At 39.0% G+C, this 25,194-nt stretch overlaps 2 protein-coding genes across 4 annotated transcripts in view; both read left to right on the plus strand.

Annotated features, from left to right (window-relative positions):
• LOC140343693 (uncharacterized) overlaps positions 1–5,769 on the plus strand; it is a 30,632-nt gene extending 24,863 nt beyond the window's left edge. For 2 of the 3 annotated variants that reach the window (XM_072430529.1, XM_072430528.1), the window contains 4 exons: positions 487–523; positions 875–1,056; positions 1,899–2,011; positions 3,706–5,768. In XM_072430529.1, coding sequence (XP_072286630.1) covers positions 487–523; positions 875–1,056; positions 1,899–2,011; positions 3,706–3,744 — 371 coding nt within the window. In that variant the 3' untranslated portion in view covers positions 3,745–5,768. Of the gene's footprint in view, positions 1–486; positions 524–874; positions 1,057–1,898; positions 2,012–3,705 lie in introns of all 3 variants that reach the window. The other variant, XM_072430527.1, reaches the window with a different exon arrangement.
• Positions 5,770–13,643: 7,874 nt separating this feature from the next.
• UBE2A (ubiquitin conjugating enzyme E2 A) lies at positions 13,644–24,585 on the plus strand. Its single transcript, XM_072431049.1, has 6 exons — positions 13,644–14,106; positions 14,199–14,279; positions 17,524–17,549; positions 22,232–22,321; positions 23,013–23,101; positions 23,200–24,585. Exons 1-6 carry the CDS (start codon positions 14,063–14,065, stop codon positions 23,326–23,328), a joined length of 459 nt encoding a protein of 152 aa, XP_072287150.1. The 5' UTR covers positions 13,644–14,062; the 3' UTR covers positions 23,329–24,585.
• Positions 24,586–25,194: the final 609 nt, after the last annotated feature.

The raw sequence follows: 25,194 nt of genomic DNA on the forward strand, positions 1-25,194 counted from the left end.
GACTCCTCACGTCCTACTGGCAGACACCCTATCCCTGCCTCCTCAGCGATACTTTCAGCAGTTGCGAATCAGCTGGAAGAAGGACGCGTTGCCAATGATCCAATTCTGTCTACATTAAATACTTCAAATAATTATTTAGCTGTATTATGTATCCCCAGTCCTCCCCAGCACCACAAACTGCAGCACCACACAACATGTCACTCATTGCTATACCCTTCATACTCCTCTCCTGCACATCCTGCCCACTGCCATACCGGATATACGATTCTTCAGCACACATTGTCCACTGGTTTAACACTTGCAGGCCTCTGCTGAACATGTTACTCATTGTTATACCCTTCATACTCGTCTCCTGCACGACCTGCCCAATGCTGTACCTGATGAACGCCTCTCTAGCACATATTGTCCACTGTCATACCATTTTCAGGCCACTTCACATACCTGTTGTAGCAGAAACTGACAATGAAATATTATTATGTATTACAGGTGGAAAATCTATATTTATATTTCTGCATCGTACTGGGTAAGTAGAAACTGATGTGGGAAAAAGGTCATTTTTGACCACAAACAATCTAAACCTGCAAATCATTGAACTTCTAGCGAAAGTAAATTGGTAAGATTTGGGCATTACTGCGGATGACCAAATCGGCTGACTAATATAACAATTTAAGAGTAGAGTTGCTTATTATTACAGGTAGAAATTGGTGATTTTTTTCTTTTTAAAATGTGATATGAGCTAAGTAATAGATGGATAACTAAAGGATTATTTCCTCTGTAGTATTTTTTTTTTTGTGATTATAATTATGTGAATATAGTATCATAATATTTTGTGCATCAGTGGATTTTAGTTGCTTGCATTGTTTTTTTTTTTCAGGATTTTAAAACAAAAAAGTAGAGATATACTGGCTGCCATACCAAAACTATATGCTGAAAAAAAGATTGTACAGTACCTAAACCAAACTAGTGAATTTCTGCTGACTGAAGAGGGCCCCTTCCCAGTACCTCCACACAAACTTCTTTCAGAGGCACAGGGGATCTTGATGAGCAAACTGAAAAGTAAGACTTGTTTTTGAAAAATCAGTGCTTTGAAACATTGAGCCTGATGTATCAAAGCTCTCCAAGGCTGGAGAGGATACACTTTCACCAGTAACTCTGGTTGATCCAGCAAACCTGGAATGGATTTCTCAAAAGTCATTTGCTATTTGTTAGCAAATGTTTTCAATCGTGGACCAGATTTATTCCAGGTTTTCTGGATCACCCAGCTTCACTGGTGAAAGTGTATACTCTCCAGCCTTGGAGAGCTTTAATAAATCAGACCCATTATGTGAATAGGTAGGATATAGAGGTGAGCAGAAAAGGAAAAAATCTGAGACAAATTAAATCCAACTGGATCAGTCAAGAAAGCCAATCAAATTCAGAATTCTGAATCTGGAACTATTTGCAATGATTTAACTTGGTTAACATTTGCTAAATCTAAACAATTATTTATATATAACATAAAGTGGAGATTTTATTGTTTTTCCTTACAAAGTATTTTGGTTGTATTTTTTAAAGAAAACAATATTTGCTACTGCCCCATTTTTATTGCACAGTCCCTCTGTTTTCAAAGGCTGTATAGTTTTACAAACTTTTAAAGCTGTAGTTTAAAACTAACCAAAAAAACAACAAAACAAAGTCTGGCCACCAGGTAAAAAAAATGTATGACAGGACCCGGCAACGAATGGGTCAATGCAACATTTAGTGCATTTGTAAACAAATTACAAATATGGAAGTTTAGCTGGCATCCTAAGTCCCCAACCAACAGCTGACCAACCATACTAAGGGGCACAACTCTGATTCTACATAATCTGAATGCAGTGAATCTGTTTTTAATTTTTTTTTATTTCTTTTACTGACAGGTCTGCTAACAAATTATTTTGTAAAATGCCTATTTGAAAGACAGATTTTGAAGAATATTACAGCATCTCATGAAGCTTTTCAAAACACGAGTATGAACAAAGACACTCTTTTTGTAAGTAGTGACTTTTGAATGGGGATAAAAATAGGTAGTTGAGCTTTTCTTGTAGGATGTGGTAAACATATGTTTACAGGATGCCTTTAGAAAATGTCAATAGGGTTGTTGGTACCTTACAAGAAAATTGTGGTTGATAATTGAATCTTACAATTTTTACTAACACTTTGGTACGAGAGAGCCACATCACAAAGGGTGGACTCCATTTTTGCCTATTTTGTCAGAATGGTTCTTAAATTAGCCCTTCTTCATTGCAGACACAAGGGGTGGCACACACAAGCAGATTTGTTACCAGTTTTGCCGTAACTGAAAGATTTGATTAATTTTACAACACATCAGATGGTTGTTATGTACATAGTAGTTGTACTTTTTTGGACTATCAAATAGTAGTTAGCCAGATTTACCTGGACTTGTAGGAAATACCTCAGCTGGGGGTAATTTCTACACTGGTAGATCTAAGAAAGCAGAGAGAAAAAGTATACAAAAAAGGACTTAATATAAAATGAACTTCAAATGATGGACATCATATAATTAATACCAAATTCAAAGCTAAAATGCCAGAAAACTTTATTAATCATACATTAAAAAACACCAGTTTAACATATTAAAAAGCCTTATCTGATCTCAATTTGTTGACTGACGCATTTCGCAGAAGAAAAGATTACTCTGCTTCATCAGGGGTTGCATTTGAGATCTACAAAATGTATACAAATAATCCATATATAGTAGTTCGCATTTAATCTATTTCAATTCAAAACAATTATTTAAACCAATAATTATAAACAAACCATTACCAATTGCAAATGCCTCAAAATTTTGGCCTACCGCACCTTTTGAGAACCATCAGGGAAGAGGCACCACCACATCCGAAAGGATCATTGTAGCTCTGTTAGGAGAGTTCCAGTCTTAGAGATTTTTTACATAAAGGGAAGATGGCAATTCAAATCCAAAAACTCGAGGAAAACAACATTTGCATTTTTATTATTATGCTTTTTTAGTCACTGCTACCAATGACTCACGTTATCCAAATTCTCATAACACTATACAATCATACAATCCACTTAAGTCCCTTTATCACTGTCTAAACTAGATCATTTATTGATAATAATGAGTAGGGAAGTCAAGGAGAGGGGAGGAAGGACAAGACAATTCCTATATATCATTGCATAGCCCTATTTCCCATTTAAATAGTTATCGGACAATTAAGCAGTAGCACATTTCAGCCATCTCATTAAATAAAATAAAACAATAAATGTATCCTCTTCAAACAACCTAAACTCAGGATTCCATTTCTCCCAACCTAATACACCTTTTATTACCCTAACATTATGAATGAAATATTTCAAAGGATTTAAACAGCATTATTATAAAAAAGAGGCAAAGTGTTAAAAATGAAGCAACTTGAAAGCTGTGCAAAAAATGAAGAAAACTAATAAAGCAACTTGAAAAGCTGTGAACCATTTTCCATATTACAGGAACAATTTTTGTTGAATGTGGCTACTAAGTATACAATGACCTAAATAAGGGACAATATTCATCCTGTTGGCTAGTGTACCAACCGACAGGAGAATGCCCCATCTGTACATAGCAATCATCCAGTGTGTACACTGGGTACTCTTCATGGTGCTTACTTTTGGTGTACTGAAAGAGCAATTTCCCTAACAGTCATTTCTTGTTCTCTTTTATGCTCACAGAGAATACTTGAAGACCTTACCAAGATCATCACTAATTGATCAAATAAAACTGGAAATGATTACCACCACCTCACATGAATAAAGCGCTGATGAGAGATAACACTATGGCTACTCTTTAGTCAAAGTAAATACAGATAAAATTGTCATGATGCTCAAATTGTCAGGTGCAAAGTGCATTTTATAATACTGTACTCTTGTTCATATTTATACCCTGTAGCATAATAGGCATGTAGAGAAAAAGTGATATGCCAATAGCAAACTACAAAAAAAAATCACAGCAGCCAGAACTATATTAATTAAGGTGACCATTCACTAGTCAACATAGACTGGACTAACCCTAGGGTTCATCCAGAGGTTGCTAGGGGTTCCTTGAGCAATAGGCAATTTGTGCTTCTTGGGTCAGTTTAACTGACCCTAATTATCTTTTCTGACATTCTTCCCACTGACCACCAGGCTAATACACTGTGCGCTGTGGATATAGTAATTATAGTAGGGGTTCCCTTTAAGACCTAAAAGTTATTTTAGGGTTCCCCCATATTAAAAACATTAAAAAGGGTCAGACTAGGCCGGTAACAATATTGAATCTAATGAAAAATTTAATATATACTAGGGCGCTTAATCACAAATTGAAATATCAATCAAACATTTGAGAATTGACAAAAGAATTGGCATTCCCAATCAAACATGGAGGACAACTATACACTTTAGCATATATAGACGGTTGCATGAGTTTATGCCTTTTAATGTTTAGCAGGGTCACTATATGAATGGATTTTTTCAGATTTAGAAGCAGAAAGGTAGCCCTGCATTTATAAAAGATCAGACTACCAGGATGGCCCAAAGTTAAGTCACTGACCATACTTGAATGAACAGGTTTAGGGTGATATAGATATCACCTCTTTGTTACTGGGAAGAACAAAGATTGCTAATGTCTCTTATCTCATCTGTAATAAAGAAAATTATTTTTTATTCCTGTCTGCTTCATATAGGATAGGGTATTCACAGTGTGCTCCCCAGTACCTTTTAGTCAGGTGCAACACCCTGCACTTTTCAGTAACGAACCGGCTGTTTTTGAATGGTTACTGAAGAGTTTGGTCACAAAACATGGGCTACAATTTCTTCTTCTGACTTCTACAGCTGTCATCTCATTTTTATAGCTGTTGTAGTTTAAATTTGCTTTATTAACTTTGGGAAATATATTACCTGTGTCCTCTTGCTAAATTAGACCTAAATGTTTGTTGCATCCCTGCCTTTTTTATCCTCTTAGATGTCCTAAATTGTATTTGGTAATAAAGTGATTTTTATAATCGCCTGCTTCAGGACCTGGCACCGATTGGGTGGTTCTGTTGACCACATGGAATATCAATGTACAAAAGTAATAATTTAGATCAGAAGTCAGCAAACTCCGGTCTTTAGGCCAGATACGGAACAAACTGCCAGAGCTCCAAAGCTGCATGCGGCTCTTGAGCCTCAGTGTTGTGGCTCCCTTCCCTATTTACCATGGCCGACGTTAACACTTCCGCCAGGGGGAAATAGGGAACATTTTCCTTAAGGGAAGGTTCCTGGTGGGGGGTGGAGCCATTAGGCTGGACTCGAGAAAGAGTCCAGCGTAGTGTGCTCCTGCCAACCCCTGAAATTGCCTAGTGGCACATCGTTACTGAACGCCCCTTAATTCTTGCTAAAAACATAACTGGAATATGGTCATTGGACTACTCTTTTGGACTAGAGGAATTTCATCAGATGAACCTAAAGAGCAATGATCTGGATGACTGTCATCCTTCAAACTCGTATGAAACCAAAGCAACATACCTTTTTTCACTGAGCAATTTTAGAGTGATCTATGAAAGTTTGATAAAGGTTTTAGGATAATCCCTTCTGTTTACATGTTTGTTTCTATTTCATAGTATATTCCTTAACATTTTACAATTGGTTTACATTTTAACTACATTTGAATGTTGCTCTTTTAAAATATTAAGAATGTATTGACACTGGTGTATGTATGTGTGTGTATAGATAGAGATATATATATATATATATATATATATATATATATATATATATATTTATTTATACATAAATATACATAGGTCTTTGCTTTATAAAATAAAGTCCTACATGTCATATAAACTTGAAACTATGTTTTTCTTAAAATGTTGTTGTGTGTATTTTAAATGAAACTACTTAAAGATCTCTATTTATTTTTTTATTTCAATACATTTTTTATTGATTTTTGACAAAAGTCAACAATACACATAATTAAAGAAAACACCAACAAAAAAAGAAAAGACATTTCCTAAAATAGTCATACTAAGAGGGATTGGGCAAAGGGTGCGCTCACCATCGCTCCCAAGCCATAAAAATTTTTTCTTGTGTGTCATTTAAAATGCTAGACAACTCATTTAAAAACGTGTTGTCGATTTGTAACAACACCTCATGCTAGCTATTGTTTGTTTAGTTGCAACAAGGATGTGAGCGCATAATCTGAAATGTATGTCTTTAAGGGTACTAGGTTTAAACCGCAAAAAAGACCACCCTTTGGTCCCTAGGCACTTGCATTTTGAATCCCAATAATGTTCCCAGGAGCCTGAAGATCCTACCCCAAAATCGGATCACAAATGGACACATCCACCATATGTGTAGGTCTGAACCAATCTCCTGGCATCCTCTAAATCATTGGTCAGAATTTGATCAGGATATGTGTTTTATCCTTGTTGGTACCATGTACCACCTCATCATTTAAACCAGATTCGACTGTAAGAATAATCGTTGAGCATTTAGAAATTGTTGTCCAATTGATAAACCACTCTGCATCTGATTTTGCACTGCCCAAATCTCGTTCCCTGTGATTTGTTGAGGAATGCAGTCCAATTCTGAATCAATCAAGCCGATATGGAATGTGTTGCAAAGCTACCGAGTTGTCTACTCAAACAGATATATAAGAGCTCCAAGAAGCAAATAAACAGATTTTTTTTGTACTTTCAATATTTTGTAAAAGTTAAAGCATGGGGAGGTGTTCATTTTTTGTTCTGCTCTGATACACTCTACACGTTGATAAGTAGTCATACTGTACTGACCTTTTACATACATTATGCACTGCCCAAATCTCGTTCCCATTGGTTCTCATAAGTGTGTAATGATTCCCTTTGTACCTGGTTGAGTTTCGAGTATAAAACTGTGATTTGTTGAGGACATAAAGGTGTTCCCAAACATTTATATTCAATAACAGTCAGTGTGGTCATATGATTGACATTGTGATATATTGAGTAATCCAATGGCGAAGTTGCATAAATCCAAAGAATTCCTTCCCTGGTACTTCATGTAAAGAACCAATCTCCTCCCAACTGGTAATCCCCCTTCTACCCACTAGGGAATATACAGTGTGATAATTATGTGCCAACCACCATGTGAAAGCCTTTGGTGACTCCAACCTGGGGGAAAACAAAGGGTTATATTGAATGGGTAGCAGAGGGTGAGGTGGGGACTTTGGGTCTCTTGAGTATCGTACCCCATCCCAGACCTTCAAAATCTGCTTGAGATGAACACCCATAGATTTATGTCGTAGTGATCTCTATTAATAAAACGGGGAATCGGACCTTCCTTCAGACATTCCCTGGTGGAAATCTGTTACCGCCATTGAAACACATAAATCTGTACCATTCTGACAAAGGAATGTTTGAGGGAATGTCTGATTCCGTTTTATAAACAGAGCTCAAAATGTATTTTTAGTAGTTACTGAGGATATTGTATTTGAGATGTTCCTTCAACAAAGCTGCTGAGAGGTCATTTTCTAATGAAATAGACAAGTCTCCGCAACTACATATCCCAAGAGTTCCTTCCCTGCACTCAGAATCATTGTTTTGTTAGAAAAGAATCACTGAATGCAGTCCAATTCTGAATCAAGCCGATATGGAATGTGTTGCAAAGCTACCGAGTTGTCTACTCAAGCAGATATATAAGAGCTCCAGGAAGCAAATAAACAGATTTTTTTTGTACTTTCAATATTTTGAAAAGGTTAAAGCATGGGAAGGTGTTCATTTTTTGTTCTGCTCTGATACACTCTACACGTTGACAAGTAGTCATACTGTACTGACCTTTTACATACATTATTTGCAGTTATTTTCCATTGCTAGCATAAAGGAAGAGTACCTTTAAAAGAGGATTTTTGGGTGTAGCTAGTTATTTTTATAATGATAATTCTATGTGATTCATGTATCAAGGGGCATGGCTAAGGTGTTTCCTTTGTATACGTACTTTGGACTAGAACGTGTCTCTCCTTCCTATAAGGGAAATGTGGAAAGGTATGCTGGTGTGCTGACACACTGGTTTTTTTACTCTAAATCATGACTGGAGTCAGTGATTTCAGGTACTGGAACCCATGTATTAGTACAAGAAGAAGGTTAGGGCATTTTCAAAAGAAATGATTAGCAACGACAAATTACATGTTTCTCTCCTACTGGTTTATTGAAATATACCACCTCTGTCTGTGATCCTATGACAAATCTTGCCTAAATCTGGCAGAGGACTAGCCAAGCTCTTTGGCAACTATGCTATAGTAATGTGTTGACCTAAGGGTTTTCTAGTTGTAAAACCCATAGCTGTCTGGACCAAAGATTAATTATTATATAATGGAAAGCATTGGCTGTTATACGTTGTATAACACCCAGCCTCTAAATGATTTCTTGTCATTTTTGTCATCACTGTTATACTTTACATAACAACAAGGCCTCCAGTTCCTAATGGTGTATATTAGTTATCAGGCAAATCTATGATAGCCATTAATATCTTTATGATATTTTTATTTGGATAATGATTAGACAAAAAACACAAATTGATTAAAAATAAATTAAAACTTTTACAATTTAATTGTAATTGCAAACATTGGGGCAGAATGATAATCTGAAATATGACAAAGCTTTGTTTTTTTTATGGGTTAAACATAGTATAGAATACCCATGAATTTGACTGATGCTCAAGTTTGTTTGGTCTTTCATTGTCTGTTTGATGATTGTTTGAAAATTTGTGGTGCAGTTCTGGTGGATCTGTTGGTTGTGAGCTGAGCGTCCAGTCCCTTGCTGATTGTTCATGTCCTCCTCCATAATATCTATGCTTCCACTTACTGCGATCACACACCGGTATATAAAGGGGTTGGTCCCTCAAATCTTTAAACTGGCACCAGAATCCAGGTCTAGTTTTATCTCAGAACCACTATCCATGACATACAGTAATGCTTGAACTCCATGAAGGTATGAGGAATACCATAATTCTGTGTCTGCCAATCAATACATTCCATTTATTGATGCATAACTTACTACTAAATTAAAAGTATTCTGGGGGTTTGCAAGAGTGTACTGTAAGCCTACCAGTGGAATTCCACATCTATAGCAAAGCACAATTTCCCCCCCCCCCCCATATTCTCCCAGCTAAGGCAGACCTCCTATGACTTCTGACCTCTATCACTCAGACTAAAGCATTGGTTTTCAAAGGACAGGGGGGAGTGAAAGTGTTTGGGCAAGCAGTAACGTGACCTAAGCTGCGTTTTGGTAAGCGGTCCTGGGAACAGGATGTCAGCGAGCACTGCAGCTACCTGCTGAACTAAACTAACTGAACTAACTAAATTAACAATTACTGTGTATACCCGTCTGAAATTTATACTGTAATTTATACTGTAACTATGGGAAATTCCCAAGGTAAGGGGAATAACCCAGAGGAACCTAAAGATCCCTATAAGAAACATGTAACAAAAAAAAAAAGTGTGCTAGAAAGAAACCTGACAACAGGGATGCCCCCTATAAAGTTAACTGTAGAGCAGGAGGTTACATTACACCTGAAAAATGGAACGGAGAACATAAAATATCCCGATCCATCCCAACTCCTGCACAAACAAATGTAAATAATTATCCTCTTATAACTGAAGCACACTATAAAACCTTATGGGAAGAGTTACACACTGAGTTTGTAAGATTACACTGAGATAGGAAATCCATGGCTACTGCATTAGCATGCAAGCAAAAGCCAGGAGAACCTACGGTACATGTGATTATGCTAGAAGGTTTAGGAAAGTGTGGAAGGAAGAAGCAGGTTTAGGATTAGGAGGAGTTTAGAGTATAGTATTTATTCAGTCACTGAATAATGGAATGATTCCTGAACATGGGCGCACTGCCAAAATGATTATTGCCAACTGGAGCACTTTAGATGCCCCAAACATTTTTGCCCAGTTATTATCAAAGGATGCTGCAGGATGTTTTGAGCTGCCCAAGTCATCCAAACCCCATGTACAGGGACTCCACCACCACTTTAGAGATCTCTGACCAGGCTGATGAAAACCCAATAATCACATTAGAAGTTGGACAATTCCTGACAGACTTCTTAGTCGACACAGGAGTGACGTGTTCTGTCCTCCGATCCTGGTCAGGTCCATCTACATCTGGTGGGCCCTCTTTGGGAATAAACGTCATCACCCCTACACAACACACACCTCACATTCCCATATGTACAGTACATAGAGAATACATTACACATCACTCATTCAAGATATTACCTAGTTCCAGTTGTTAGGAAGAGACCTGATGGGATCTCTGGGAATGTCACTGGTTGTTGACCCAAAGGGAGGAATAATGTCAGTACAACCTTGCAACTGCCCTTATTGGATTTTCTAGTTCCTGACAGCACATGGTCCACTGGACCATATGACGTGGGATTCCTGGACTGCACCCCATATACAGCACTTACAAAACCACATACACCAATATACCTATAGCAGTACCCGCTAACTAAAGACAAGTAAGATTCCTTAGCACCCATGATTCAATCTTTTTGCCAGCAAGGCATACTTAAGAGACCCTGCTCTCCTTACAATACTCCAGTAAATCTTGTCAAAAAAGCCTGATGGCTCATACTGCTTTACACAGGATCTCAGAGGAGCTGATCACACCCCTAACACCAGTCATGTCAGATCTTAGTACCATCCTTACAGCAGTACCGCCCGAGACCCAATGTTACAGTGTTATTGATTTGGCCAATGTATTTTTCTCCATACCATTATTGCCTGAGACTTAGCCCCTTATGGCTTTTATTTTCAAGGGACAACAATATACCTGGTGCCACTTGCCCCAGGACTTTGTTGACTCCCCGGCAGTTTTCTCAATTGCCCTCTTGCAGGTTCTTACCAACTGGCAGCTGCAGCATGGTTCCACTTTATTATTATGTACAGTAGACCCTCTCAGGAGGCATGTCAGAGGGACAAGGTGTCATTGTTGTGTTTTCTGGAAAAGGGAGACAAAGGGTGTCGCAGAAAAGGTACAGTTCTGTCTGCAACGGGTCACATTCCTGGGAATGCTTTTAACCCCAGGATCCCGGCTACTGGCCCCTAGCCGTGTACATGCCATTACCAGTCTGCCTTGCCCACAGACAAAGAAACAGCTGCTCAGCTTTCTTGGCATGATCAATTTCTGCAGACACTGGATTCTTGACTGCTTGTATTGGGACCCACAGCCCAGTCCTAGTACCACCCCCAGTGCCCCTAATAACATTCAATGGTCTGATAAAATGACTAAAGCATATTTGGTGTTAAAAGAATACCTGTCCTCTGCCCCTGCATTGGGAATGTCGAATTTCAATGTACCATTTGTATTGTATGTGAGAGATTTGTAAAACCATGGCTGCTGTGCTTGCTCAGATGCATGGAGGTAAATTGAGGCCTGTGGCATATGTCTCTAAGACACTGCCTGTTACTGTGCAAGGCATGCCAGCCTGTCTGCTTGTGCTGGCTGCGTGTGCAATGGCTGTACAAAGGGTCTCACTACTAACTTTGGGTCACGAGATGATACTTTACACATCCCATACTGTACTACACTTGCTTAAGATTTTAACCACTCAACATATAACAGCACAAAGGTTGTGTGGTTATGAAGTTATCCTAACATCCACTGCAGGATTAGGTGTAAATATGCTCCTGCTACCAGCGGTCCTGTCACTGTGCTCAATGCCCTCTTAGGTCTTAAAGGGCCGGAGGATGAAGTGCTGGAGTTACACTCATGTATCACTGAAATTCACCTCCCCAATCAAATAGCCATTGTTAAATGTCAAGCACACACTTATTCCAGTTCTTTTAATGCCAGGGGCAACAGACTAGCAGGTTTTCATGCCAAAGTGTCTGCTCAGTCTACCACACCCACCACTAGCCCCCTGATACACTTCTGTTCACCATCCCAGCTTCCACTGAAACCAACACAATTACAGTCCATCGCCACTCCATAAGACATTGAATTCTGGGAAAAGGAAGGATAGTGGGGCTGCCCCAAATAGCAGTACCCCTCATTTGTTTTCAAATCCATGGTATGGGACACAAGAGCAATAAAACCACAACACAAGAAATACACAAGCGATTTTGTGCCCAGAATTTAAAGGAACAGACACAAGTCATACTTTCTCACATGTTTAACATGTTAACACTTACATTTCAACTTAGAATCAAATTCAAGCTCCTGTGCTTTGCCTTCAAAACCCTCCACAGTTATTGTCCCACTTACCTATCTGACCTAATAGAAAAATACACCCCTAGCCACTCTCTTTGCTCCTCCTATGACCTACTAATGACTTCCTCACTCATAACCTCATCACAAGCACAGCTTCAAGACTTCTCCAGAGCTGCCCCAACTCTCTGGAATCATCTTCCTCGTCCTATTCAACTTGCTCCTACTTTCTGATTATTTAAAAGAACACTCAAAACCCATTTCTTCGAATTGCCTAACCATCTTCTTCTGTCTTTTGGAACTGTCACTATGTCCCACCACTACATATCTCCCATCCTACTGTGTGTTAATTCCCCCATCTCCTAGATTGTAAGCTGTTTGTGGCAGGGTCCTCTCCTCCTCCTTTGTCACTCTCTATTCGTCTGTCATTTACAACCCCTATTTATTGTAGAGCACTGCTTAATATGTTGGCGCTATACAAATCCTGTTTATTAATAATATTATTCCTGTGCTCGTTCCCCAGAGGACACCACAAAAACATGGCTATCAGTGGGTTTTGCAGACCCTTTTCCCTGCCCGCACTTGCTGGCTTCTCGTGGGTAATGCCACCTTTGGTGCCTAACAATCACTTATCAATTGCTCAGGGTATGCACGCTACAAATGAAGTCTCATTTATATACCTTTGAGGGATGAACCACATTTGGGGACAGGATTCATGTTCCCCTGGGGACCCCTGGTTCAGAACCCTTTAATATTAATGTACAAATAAAATTTTTTATACTCATTGCCAGGCAATTATTGTTATGGTGCCAACATGACAGTAAAGGTATGGGCAGGGATACTACCATGCCATGCTGGAACATTCATGCCTGGCGCTGATCTATGAAAGCACATTTGGCCGGGTCTACGGTACTACTATATGTAATGCTGGCATTACAATAAACTCTATACTACGTACAACGTATTTTATTGTCTCTTACCCGATGCCAATCCATGGCACATTACATATGGCGGTACCACGTGGTTGCCATGTTGGAGCCATAGAAAAACATTTATTTTTGTCTGCGTTGCCTTTTGTAAAATTTTCAGCAGAACAGGAAGTGAGGGGAAATCTGTAAGTGACCCATAAAACCCAACATGGGTTTTACAATAGAAAAGTTTTGGTTGAACATTCACCTCACACTGGCTTTATGAATATTTGCAGCTCCCTGAATTTATTCACTCATAAATCTAAACTGAATGAAAAGGTAATGATTCCTCTATAGGGAAGTGGTGAAAGCCCCTCCCACACCTGTCAATGAGACGATCCACCCCACACAAACCAGAACAGTCCGAAAGAAGTCCCATGACGCCACGGACCCCGCCTGCCAATCATCAGTGATGGGTGTAAATTTATGACGTCATCTCAGTGGAGCAGCTGTTTTGCCGATGACACTGAAGAGACCGTACCAATTGTTCGTATAAAACAAAGAGCGGGAGCGAACTGATTTCCTGTTATTTAATCACTGTCTGGTGATAGTAGATACATTTTATTCACATGTAAATCTAAATTCTTGGCCAGGGCCGAAAAGATGAGGAGGATCTAACTGTTATTTCAAAAAGTACACCCCTCAGTAAAAGAGGTGAGGTTTCCCATCCCGAGGAGCAGGACTTGTTTTTCTTTCACCGTGCCATCGTGTATCCTTCCGCCAGGGTCGGAGCTCCCGGAAGAGAGAAAGCGGTTTGGTGTCCTGCCGCTTTTGCTAACAGTGTATTATTCTTGTTTCCCGGGGTGATCGCCGTGACATATTGTGTGGAGTATTATAGATATCACGACAGCGGCTTCTTCTTCCTTCCTCTTCCTCCTTTGTGTCTTTACAGTCCGGTTGTTTGGTTTCCGGTAACAAATGTCAACCCCGGCGAGACGGCGTCTTATGAGGGATTTTAAGAGGTAAGATATGGAGTCTCCGGTAAGGCAGACGTGGCAGGAGGCTGAGTTGTGTAAGTAGTGCTTACCGGGTGTTTTGTTGTGTTTTGGTACAGGCTACAGGAGGACCCCCCAGCTGGAGTGAGCGGTGCCCCATCTGAGAACAACATCATGGTATGGAATGCGGTCATATTCGGGTAAGAATACTGGCACCGGGCCATATCGGGGTCACCGGGTACAAATGTGGGAATTTCTAGTATATTTGTGTAGAAGGGCCAGCTCTGGGCCATAGCGTGGTCATACGCCAGCAGGTACAAATGTGAGAACGTTGTTTATATTCAGGATAAGTGTGCCGTCACTAGAGCGTGCCTGGTGCTATGCCATGGGCTAGAAAGATGGCACCCTCATGTCATAGCCATGTCAGGGAAACATTTAGAGACCCCTCACCATATTGTAGTAAGGCCGCCTCTGCTTGGGTATGTTGGGGTTAGCAGGAACTAAAAGGGGCAGCTCACCCCCTCATTCCATCATATTTGGGTACCAGGGCCATCCCTAGGCCATTAGGTACAAATGTAGAATCCTCATGTCATAGGTAATAGAGCCATCACTTGCAAATGTCTGGGCATCAGGAAAAAAACATAGAGGCCCCTCATATTCTGGTTAGTGTGCCATTGCTAGGATATGTTGGGCTCATCAGGTACAATATGGAGCTCTGTCTCCCCCCCCCCCCAGGTTATATTCAGGTACAATATGGAGCTCCCTCTCCCCCCGGGTTATATTCAGGTCCCATATGTAGCTCCCTCTCCCCCTGTGTTATATTCAGGTCCCATATGTAGCTCCCTCTCCCCCCGGGTTATATTCAGGTACATGATGGGAGCTCCCTGTGCCCGCAGGGTATATTCAGGTACAATATGGGAGCTACCTATCTCACAGAGTTATATTCAGGTACAATATTGGAGCTCCCTTCCCCCCCAGGTTATATGATTGTGATCTTTGATGAACAATAGGTTATACATCTTTTGGTCTGGCATGGATGTTATTTGAAAGTCATACAAACCTCAAAGGTTATATTCAGGTACGATACGGGAGCTCCCTCTCCCCCTAGGTTATATTCAGGTACATAATGGAGCTCCCCCCTTCCCGGGTTATATTCAGGTAAATGAGCAATCACTAGGCCATGCCTGATTCCTAGGTCATCACATACAAATATAAGATAGTCAAAGTCTGGTAAGAGATTCATCCTTGGCTACATCTGGATCATCAAGTAAAAGTTTAGGAATCCTTTATTATGTCTGGGTAAGGGTGCTGTCACTAGAATACAATTAAGTCATCAGGTACAATATGGAATCCCATTATAGTCAGAAAAGGGTGCCATCAGTGGGCCAAGTCTAAGGTATTGGGTACAAATATGAGAACCCCACTCCTCCCATAATATTCTGGTAGGAGTGCTATTGTTAGGCCATGTTAGGATCAGAGGTCCCTAGGTATAGTTTACAGGTACCCCCTCCCCTTTCATTTGGGAAAATTTGGTTTTACTGGACTCGTGGTCAGCGGTCACTGGGTAAAATTTCGGGGACTTGTACGTGGTATAAGTAGGGGTGCAAACATAAGGCCATGTTAGTTTCCGAAGTCGCTAGGCACTTTTTTATGCCCGTCTCCCCTTTTATATGGGTAAAAATTAAGTTGCTGTGTTGGGGGTCATAGATCAGTGTGCAGTGTATGGGATTCCCCTGTCATACGAACATATTTGAGCAATTACTGGGCCCTATCTGATTGGCTCAGGGAGAATACATCTGTTGCATAATTTGCACATTTCTAAGCCAATAACTTTTTCACATTGCTCAGAACCAATAATTCATTAACCTGAAAATGATTACATGTTGTCACATTTTTACATATCAAGAATTTGTGTATTTGTGTAAGGTTTATTGTTTGTACGTTGATTTAGCCTTTTCAAAGTATACTTAAACCTTAAAATAAAAAAAAAACAAAAAAACAAAATGCATCCCATCCATTGTTCCAGCAGTTCTTGGTGTTTCATTCACCTAGTGAATCTCCCAGTTTATTGACTTTATTTTCTATGGGGGGCTAAACTTTCCAACCAGCAACATGTCACTAAATGATGTTCCTGTGAACTCTAAGCCGATGTGCAAAAATAATGTATTTTATTATTGCCCCGGTATATTCATATTTATTTAGACCGAAACATTCAGATCTTTGTGTAACCAAGGCATGCTTGGTTCCTTTTACCACAAAAAACTGAAACCTCCTATTTAAAAGTAATTCTCCATATATTTTTTTAAATAAATCATTCATAGGGTATTTTGAACTTTAAACAAAAAACAAAAAAACCTCTGTCCGTAAGACACATGCTCATAATATGGTATGAAATACTGTTTAACATTGTCACTGTTCAGTTTGTTAGGACAGTTTGTTCTACAGTTTGGGCGTATTTTCTTTCATTCACTAGTACAGGTGCAAATTGTATCATTTAAATCAGCTAGAATGGGGACTGTCATACATGCAAATGTAGAGCTATAAGTCAAGCACTGAACACTGCATTTGCATGTTTGTCTTCCATGCCATGTTTTCAGGCCTTATTTGCCTATAGTTTGAAAATTAGAAGACATTTTAGGCCTTGGAACAAACTCCTGAACCCCTCCTGGGTGATTTGTTTCCAATAGCAGACAACACAGTGTGTTTTCAGAGCCTAAATCATAATGTGGTCACTTGTTATATGTGATGTGGGATCCAAAGCAGTGGGCCTAATAGATCCTGGTCTCTTACCTCCAATAGCAAAATCTCATTTGTGTAAGTGCTTTCTTCGCAGGATAAGAAAATGCTAATGCTGAGTTTCCTAATAATGTGTCCCCCCCCCCTCCAGTATTTGTTTTCCAATTGGATCATTGGACACATTTTGCTAGGCTTTTATTGCTACCGTTTAGGAAAAGGGGTCACACTTAAAATCCCATTTTTATGCATTTTATCGCATTTTTAACATAAATGATACTTTCCAAAGCCTACCAGTTAGATCCCTTACTGCCACCTTCCTCAGTTGACAACCAATAGGAAGTGTCCATGTAACCTGAAGAACGATGTCCATATTACCACCTGTTAGTCTTTCTATTTAAGTTAAGGCAATGCTTTCATAGGGCCAGTTGTATTCCAGAACAGACATTTTACAGATGAAATGCTTCTAGAAAAAGGCCAACTGAACCCAGTGGGTGGTCCTCTGAGACCAGGCTACATTTTAGGCATTGCAAAATGCCAGTGAACTTGGATGAACAATGGGTTAATACATATTTTGGTCTCGCATAGATGTAAATAAACCCTTTACATTAAACAAAAAAATGTTGTTTCCTTGCTCCATTTCCTGTATTGAGGAGAATTGTTATAGTATTGTTAGCTTCAATTTAATTATTGTTTTTTTCTTCTCCTTAGTCCAGAGGGAACACCATTTGAAGATGGTGAGTAATAACTAGGATTGTCTTATAAATGTGTTTTGATGTGAGGTTTTCATGAACTTGATTTTATGCTGCCATTTGCTTTTAATAGGTAAATATAGCTGCATTTTCAGTAAAATGGAACTTGGTCTGTTTTTTGTGTAACTAATGATACATGACTCTTAAAGTGAAACTCACTTACTTAGGTAAAAAAAAAAAAAAACACAATCAGACAGGTCATTTATTACAGAAGGGACAGGCACCGTCCCTTCTGCAATAACTGCCCGATCACATTTTTTATTTCAACTCCTGTCTCTGGTACATCACCGGTGACACCATCTTCTCTTCCAGGATACTGATCTTTGGCCATCTTGATTGGCCTCTCCCCTTCTGGAATAAAGACTTGTCTGAAGCAAACTATAGTTCCGCTTCAAGTTTTGTGCAAACTAAAGTTAAAAAAAAAAAGAGATATTTTGTCTCTATTGTAAAAATGTGTTTTTGCCTTGCTGTGGTCCTTTTTTGTCACTGGTTAGATAAGATAGTTAGCAAGCATCTCCTTCCAGCCAGAAGCTAAATCTGCTCTTTCCTGCATTCTAATGGCAAGGTTTTAGCAAAGTGGAAGATCATTCTAGTGCTCAGCTGAAACAATAAACCTGTAGAGCCGTGTGAACTGTTAAAAAAGGTTAGCACTCCTCCTAATAAACTTGATTGATCTACAATCTGATGTGTTGTATTGTGGTGTGTGTAGTGTTATGTTTTCATCAACTCACACCAGCATAGCTCGTTGTGATGTGGTCCCAATGAAAATGAAATGGGTCCCAATGAAAACAATGGGTTCCTGCTTGGCATTGGGTTTGGACTGCACTGAGCTCCACAGTCCAATGCCCATGGTGTGAGTAGGTCTTGTTGTGGCCTTCTAGCTGACAAGTGCATACAGTGGTAAAAGAATGAGGAAAGAAACCTTGCAAAGTAGGAAGTTTTTTAAAGCGTACCTAAACTGAACATTTTTACTTTACATAGAAAGGTAGACAACCCTTCTAAATAAAGTAAAAATATATATATTTTTTTTTTTTATAAGTGCAACCCTTTTTTTTTTTTTGTTTTTTATATAAAGGTTGCCCCTTTGTGGCGATCAAGACCTAATGGGAGTGCAAAGCCTCCGGGTATACCTGTGGCTCTACGTCATGCATCCAGGGAGGCTCTGGCTGCTCCTAGAGGAAAGAGATGACAATCTCACGCATTCGCGTTTTTTTTTTTTTTTTTTCGTTATTTAATTTCACACCTGTATTAAAGAAGACAGAAGTGAAGATCGAAGGTGGAAGTGCCTGAATCCCATGACAAAGAAGGACTATCGAGGGACCTGCATGATTTAAGGTAAGTGTAATTTTTTGGTTTTTACTTTAATTAACCCTTTATTTTAACTTTTTGTTTATCCTTTAAAGCATATATTGGCTTTTAAAATAGGTTTTACAAATATTGTACCTTGATGTTTTTGTCAAGGCTTTTATGTTCTATATTGTGGTAAATGTAACCTGTACAGTTTTTTTATTTTTTTAAGAATTGTAGAGGCAGTGAGTACGGTATTATTGCTATAATCCATTATCTGTATTGTGGACTACCATGAATAATAGCAATTGCTGACCTTTCTAGCCTTTAGAGCAGGAGTGGCTGGCTGTAAAGCTACTTGTGTGAAATAATTTTTGCCCTGACATTGTACATCAGTCCACCCTCGGAAGTTTAATGACCAATCTGCAAAAGCTTGCTTTGCTTTCTTCTGGAGGAGAACACAGTACAGAGCTGTATGCACAGCATTCTTTCATTCATCTGTCATTGAAAACTATCATGAAACATCAGTTTGAGCAACAGCAATCTGACGTCTGTATGGGGCTTAAAGCAGACCTATCAACGTTTGGTTTGTGTGTGGTTCGAGGGCTTAGAATAATGTATTGTTGTTCCCATTCCCAGAAACGTTAGATTATTGTATTGATGCCCAGAGATCCAACATGATCAGCCTGTAACTTCAAAAAAGCTGGCTAGTCCTTTTGAAATGCTCCAAAGTTGTGAATGACAGCGGCTTCAAGTGCTGTGCACTTATATTCATGCAGAGAAAAATGTGGTTGTGTGTGGATGTTACCATCTCCCCACAAAGAAATGTGTAATCTTCAGAATCACAGAAATTTTATTTTACCTTTTGTTTCATGTATACAAGGTGTGATAATGTGCATCAAAAAGATGGAGAAATTTGTCTTGATTGTTTTCTTTGGCGAAGATGAAGTAAAGTGCCACCAGAACCACTGTATTGGTGGGTTTGATGAGGATTACTAGATGGCCACCTGATTGTGCTTGGGGAGATATTTATGGATAGCCTTAGGTTATTATCCGAGTTGTATAAACTGGACAATCCTATCTTGGTGAGCTGCTTGAACAATGATGTGCTAAAGGGTCTTTTACCAAGCTGGACTCCTGTATTATAAAACTATATTCAGTGTACCAGCTTTGCTTACAAAGCCTTCTTTTCCACAAGGTTTGGTTCGTATGGAAATAACAATCTTGGACAGAGCCAAGTGATATACATGTACCTGACATTGTATACCTTTTTATAAAGAGACACGGAGCAATTGTCTAACTCTTACTGTCTGTAGTGTTGTAGTGTTTTTAAACTTCATAATCTTTTTAGCCAGCACTTGATTTACAATAAGTACTGAAAATTGAAATCAATATGTTTCCTAATTAGTTTTTGTTCTTTCCAGTGATGTAATTCTTCCTTTTGTATTGATATAGTAACCTTCACTTCTAGTACTCACTTGGGAGGACTGCATATTGACTTCTAACCATGGCTTTCTTTCTTCCTTTAGTTTATAGCTGCTCTGGATAAGATATTTTGTCCAATAGAAGTCACCAACCATGTTGTCTCTCTGTCCTGTGTCTGTGAGATCTAGGCAGAATTTTAAATGGTTGTTCTAGAAAGCATCGTTGTTTATATTACTTCAAATGGAAAGTGTCAATTTCTCTTCAGTAAATGCACATTGAGTTACCGCATTTACTTCATTACAGACCTCTGCAGACACACATACATGACTTCCTTCTGTTCCCTGATAGTCCAATCAGTAGCTGTAAGTGATAAGTCCCTGGGTTAGTAGCTCACACATGAGCTCTCCTGTAACAGTTCTGAGTTGGTTCAACCACAGGAGTCCCATGATCTTCCATACACCGATTACCAGGTATTTGCTTCAGTAGAGTGGTCAGTCAATGAAGGAATTGTAGTTAAAACAAAGCTAAAGTCAGCGCTATAAAAGAACCCACAAGCTTCCCTCCCCTTCCGGTCCCTGGTACTTTCCTAATTTTTAATTTTTACCCCTGGACATGATTACAGGGGTTGTAAACTGTATACCCCTGCTCTTAACGATTATTCAGCCTTTTCAGTGATCAGGAGTCCACACAACTTTCTACGTGTGTTGAAATTGAATGCTGAGCTTTATTTCTTCCTCCCTCAATCCTTGACCTCTTTATCAGTTCACCTCTACCACTGCCAGACTGCGCAATAAATTGCAATCCTTGGCTTTTTCGTATTGTCTGTGTGTGCAGGCACACTGTGCTACCCTCTGTGTCGACATTCTAACAGCCACATTGTACCATGACTTGCTTAACTGTTTTGTGACTTCATTATTGGAAGCCTATTAGAAGTTGGATTCCTTAGTTTACAGTACAGCACTGACTCACACACTGTATCAGCATGTCAGGCATTCGTAGATGGACTACATTTGCATGTAGATCTCCTAGACCAGGGGTCAGCAAACTCCGGCCTTTAGGCCATATACGGCCGGTAGTTCGTTCCGGCCTAACGCCCCCTGGCCGATTCGGCCCAATGCTGGCCGGCAACCAGTGTCTCCGGAGACGTGGGTTGCCGGAGGATTGGCTAGGGGGGGTTAGGAATTACTGGAGCTCTGAATTTGCTCCCCTATTTACCGCGGCCGGCGTTGATACTTTTGCCACTGTGGTAAATAGGGAAAGCTCCCTGAGGGTAAATCCCTCTCCTCTGCAAGGCATATGGAGGAAAGCGATTTTACTTCAGCGGGCGTTCCCTGGTGCTGGCGGGGCCATTAAGGCGGGTCTGGCCTAGTGTGCTCCCGCCCACCCCATAAAACTTTGCCGACCCCTGTCTTAGTCTTTTCCTACAGGAGACAAACTGACTAACAGTAGATGACAAATAGCTGAAAGGGCAGAGCCCTTACAGCACAGTTGAAAGGAGTGGGCTGGACGATCCTTCAGACAGGAGTGGAAGGTAGGCTAAGGGCATCTGCTCAGCGTCTAATGCTGGTGTGGAAATCAGTGTGCAGAGAAATGGGACTAATAGCTTCCAAGACAGAAAAAGGAAATATGAATCTAGTGTAAAGTAAACCTGTTGCTTTGTTCTTAAGTGACCCTTTCATTTATGATGTGATATGTATTACAACAAAATACCAAAATGTGCCCATCACCAATGTTTTATGAAAAATATATTCATTTAATCTAAGTAAAAATCCCCTTGGAAACATCACCACCATCTCACACACCATTAAACATCAACGCTATTTTTTTGCTTCCACGTGGTGTGGGCCAGCAGATTTATTTTATAAACCTCATAATGAAAAATCCCAGCAATGATACCTGGCATTTGGAGAATAAGTATTTCATGTTTTTTTTTTTTTTTTTATTCTTGTTCCTAGGAACATTTAAACTCACAATAGAATTTACAGAAGAATATCCCAACAAACCACCTACAGTTCGATTTGTATCTAAAATGTTTCACCCTAATGGTAAGTAAAGGTGTTTTCATCTGTACTAGGACTTTGATAATCTATCCATATCTTATTCATTTGTATTAGGATTGTAGTGTGAGCACAATACACTTGTCCTTGAAAATGTAAACAGTCTTGTAATTGGTACCTAAACCTTATTTGGTGAATGTCAGAGGGCAATCCAGGCCATGTGGGCCCATGTCATACTATTGCTTTATTTCCAGTGATTCTGTCACTTCATAGCTTGCATTGCCTGCAACCTCCAAGTGATCCAAGAATTCAGTACACTTTCCTATTTCATGATATAAATATATATACATTTATATATCACATGATCATCAAATAACAATTTTTTGTATAGTTTAAAATTAGGAAACTTTTTAAAGGAACATTGAATAATCAGAATGGTAAAACTAGTAATTCTTTTGTCCTATTTACCTCTTATTTGTTCATGTATATTTTTATAGCTTCATTTATTTTATTCAGTTTCACATTAAAAAAGGTGCAATTTATTTTAATTGGTAAATAAACTTGTCTGTGCTTAGTACTACAATGATAATGTTAGTGTTAGGATAAGGTACACCAATTTTTTTTTGTCTGTGATAGCAGCTGAATGCAGTTACTTTGTGAACAAATGCCATAATGTCATATTGTGCCTTTCAATGTCATGATCACAAACTTTTTTTTTTTTTTTTTTCTCGTATTTTAGTGTATGCTGATGGCAGTATATGTTTGGACATTCTTCAGAATCGTTGGAGTCCAACTTATGACGTGTCCTCTATTTTAACCTCTATACAGGTAGGTTAAGGCAAGTTGTATTGTTTTTTTTCCCTGCCATATCTGTGGTGAGCAGTGTATGGCTTCAAATGATCTTTCGTGTGTTTTTTTTTTTTCAGTCCCTGCTGGATGAACCAAACCCAAACAGTCCGGCAAATAGCCAGGCAGCACAGCTGTACCAGGAAAACAAGCGAGAATATGAGAAAAGAGTTTCTGCAATAGTAGAACAAAGTTGGCGTGACTGTTGACCCTTGGCCTTGTATATGAACACTCTGCCCATGAGGAAAATGATATATATGAAGTGTTTGGGTGATCTTCCTTTTGCTAGAACCTTTACATTTACATCAACCGCAAATGGCTGTTGTGCTGTCACCACCTTTCTTGGCCCCCAGCTGATGCTTTCCTCCTTTCTTGGACACCTAAAAGCATTTGTGTTGAAATCAAATGTACAATATGTGGGTTACTTGCAAAACTTTTTACTTCCTTTGAGGTTCACAATTGTTTATTATTGTAGGAGCAATGGATAAACAAATTGAATCCAAAACAATATACAAGGACATCAAGTCTGGTGATCAGTCTAGATGATGATCAATACATTTTATTTGTTTTAGAGCGTTTTTTTCTTTTTCTTTGCAGGTTAGAGTGACAAAAATGGAAGTTGTTTAGATTTAAAGTGAAATTCCACTCTAAGTTATGCTTAGCAAGGGAAATGGTAAGAAGACTCAGATTTTTATTGTTGTCTCTTGGACCGTAATATTTGCCGTCTCACTTACCATACCGGTTATTGATATAGAGCAAGTACCATAATATTTGCTGTCTCGCTTACCATCCCGGTTGTTTTGATATAGAGCAAGTAAAGTGAAGTCCAAAAATTTAGTGTTACTAAAACAAGATGTGTGGGAAATAGTTGGGGGCACAAGTCCCTGACACAGTTCTCAAACTGTTTTCTCCTCCCTGCTAATGTTACTTCCTATTGTCGGCAGGAAATGAGGGTGAAACATCTCAATGGCGACACATATTACAATTCAAATCTGAGAGTTTGTAATCTTTACTCTGTTTACCTGGAGTTTGCCATTATGTCCCATTCAACATCTCTCCTCAAATTAGGGAGTAAAGTTGTAATGCCACACAGATGGTGTTTTTGTGTATTTACCACACCAAAACAATCTGGAAGTTGAAAAAGAGGACTCTGCTTATGTTTACTAAATTTGGTTAATTTCAGGAAGAATTGTATCTTTTTAACATGCTTTACCAAAAGTTTCACCACAATCAAGGGGCCCCTATATTTCAGCCATTCATTAGAATAATGTAAAGAAAGCTCTTCACCTTCAATTTTTTTTGACTCTGTATAACATACATATAGGAACTCTGTGTTTGTTTTCTTAAGCCTTTTTAAGTTCAATTTGGTTACATCTGCATAGCTAATATTGACCCTGCTTCATTTTCTAGTAACCCATGTAAAACCGTACATCATATAAACTTGTAAATAAAAAGAAAATAACTTATGTACCTGTTTTATGTAACATTTGAACTTTTGTTAAGAGTTTGAAGAATGATGTTTCAGAAATAGTCTGGGTATGGACACCGGAGTGTGAGCCCAAGGGTCCTGAATCTAAATCAAACTATTTAAATATTCAAAAACATGAGGTGACATTGTGAGGTACATGAGGGTTTATATATTGGTAGTGCAAGGGTTTCTGGGAAGGTTCACAGCTCAAAGCCAAAGTAGCCATATTAACCCTCTACCCCTTCCTTTTTCATTGATGTTAGTAATAAGTATCCCTAGTCAGTGGTAGTAATGCCCCCCACTCACTCCTACTTAATAAATAAGACTGTTCATTGGTAAAACAAAAGATTTTTATATGATGTATTTTCAGAAACTTTTTAAACATTTTTTTTTAGAATCAGTAACCAAGACAAAGGGAGAAAAACTCTTGCAAGTGGGGACACATACAGTAATAACATCTGGCAACCCTGCCGTATATATATTGAGACAAATCATATGGGAATAGTGTCCTACTTATAGTAGGAACTCTAGTTTCCCCTTAGGCCCACTTTGCCATCACTTCAACAGAGTTCTAAGTGGATCTGCTAGGCCAGAAACATTATTTACA

Source organism: Pyxicephalus adspersus, chromosome Z, assembly GCF_032062135.1.
Source record: "Pyxicephalus adspersus chromosome Z, UCB_Pads_2.0, whole genome shotgun sequence".
Classification (NCBI taxonomy): Eukaryota; Metazoa; Chordata; class Amphibia; order Anura; family Pyxicephalidae; genus Pyxicephalus; species Pyxicephalus adspersus.

Bases quoted from the DNA above. Each gene is read 5' to 3' on its own strand.
- UBE2A (XM_072431049.1), top strand. From the start codon at position 14,063: ATGTCAACCCCGGCGAGACGGCGTCTTATGAGGGATTTTAAGAG. The intron at 14,107-14,198 runs GTAAGATATGGA...GTTTTGGTACAG, and splicing joins CTTATGAGGGATTTTAAGAG to GCTACAGGAGGACCCCCCAG. The intron at 17,550-22,231 runs GTGAGTAATAAC...TCTTGTTCCTAG, and splicing joins GGGAACACCATTTGAAGATG to GAACATTTAAACTCACAATA.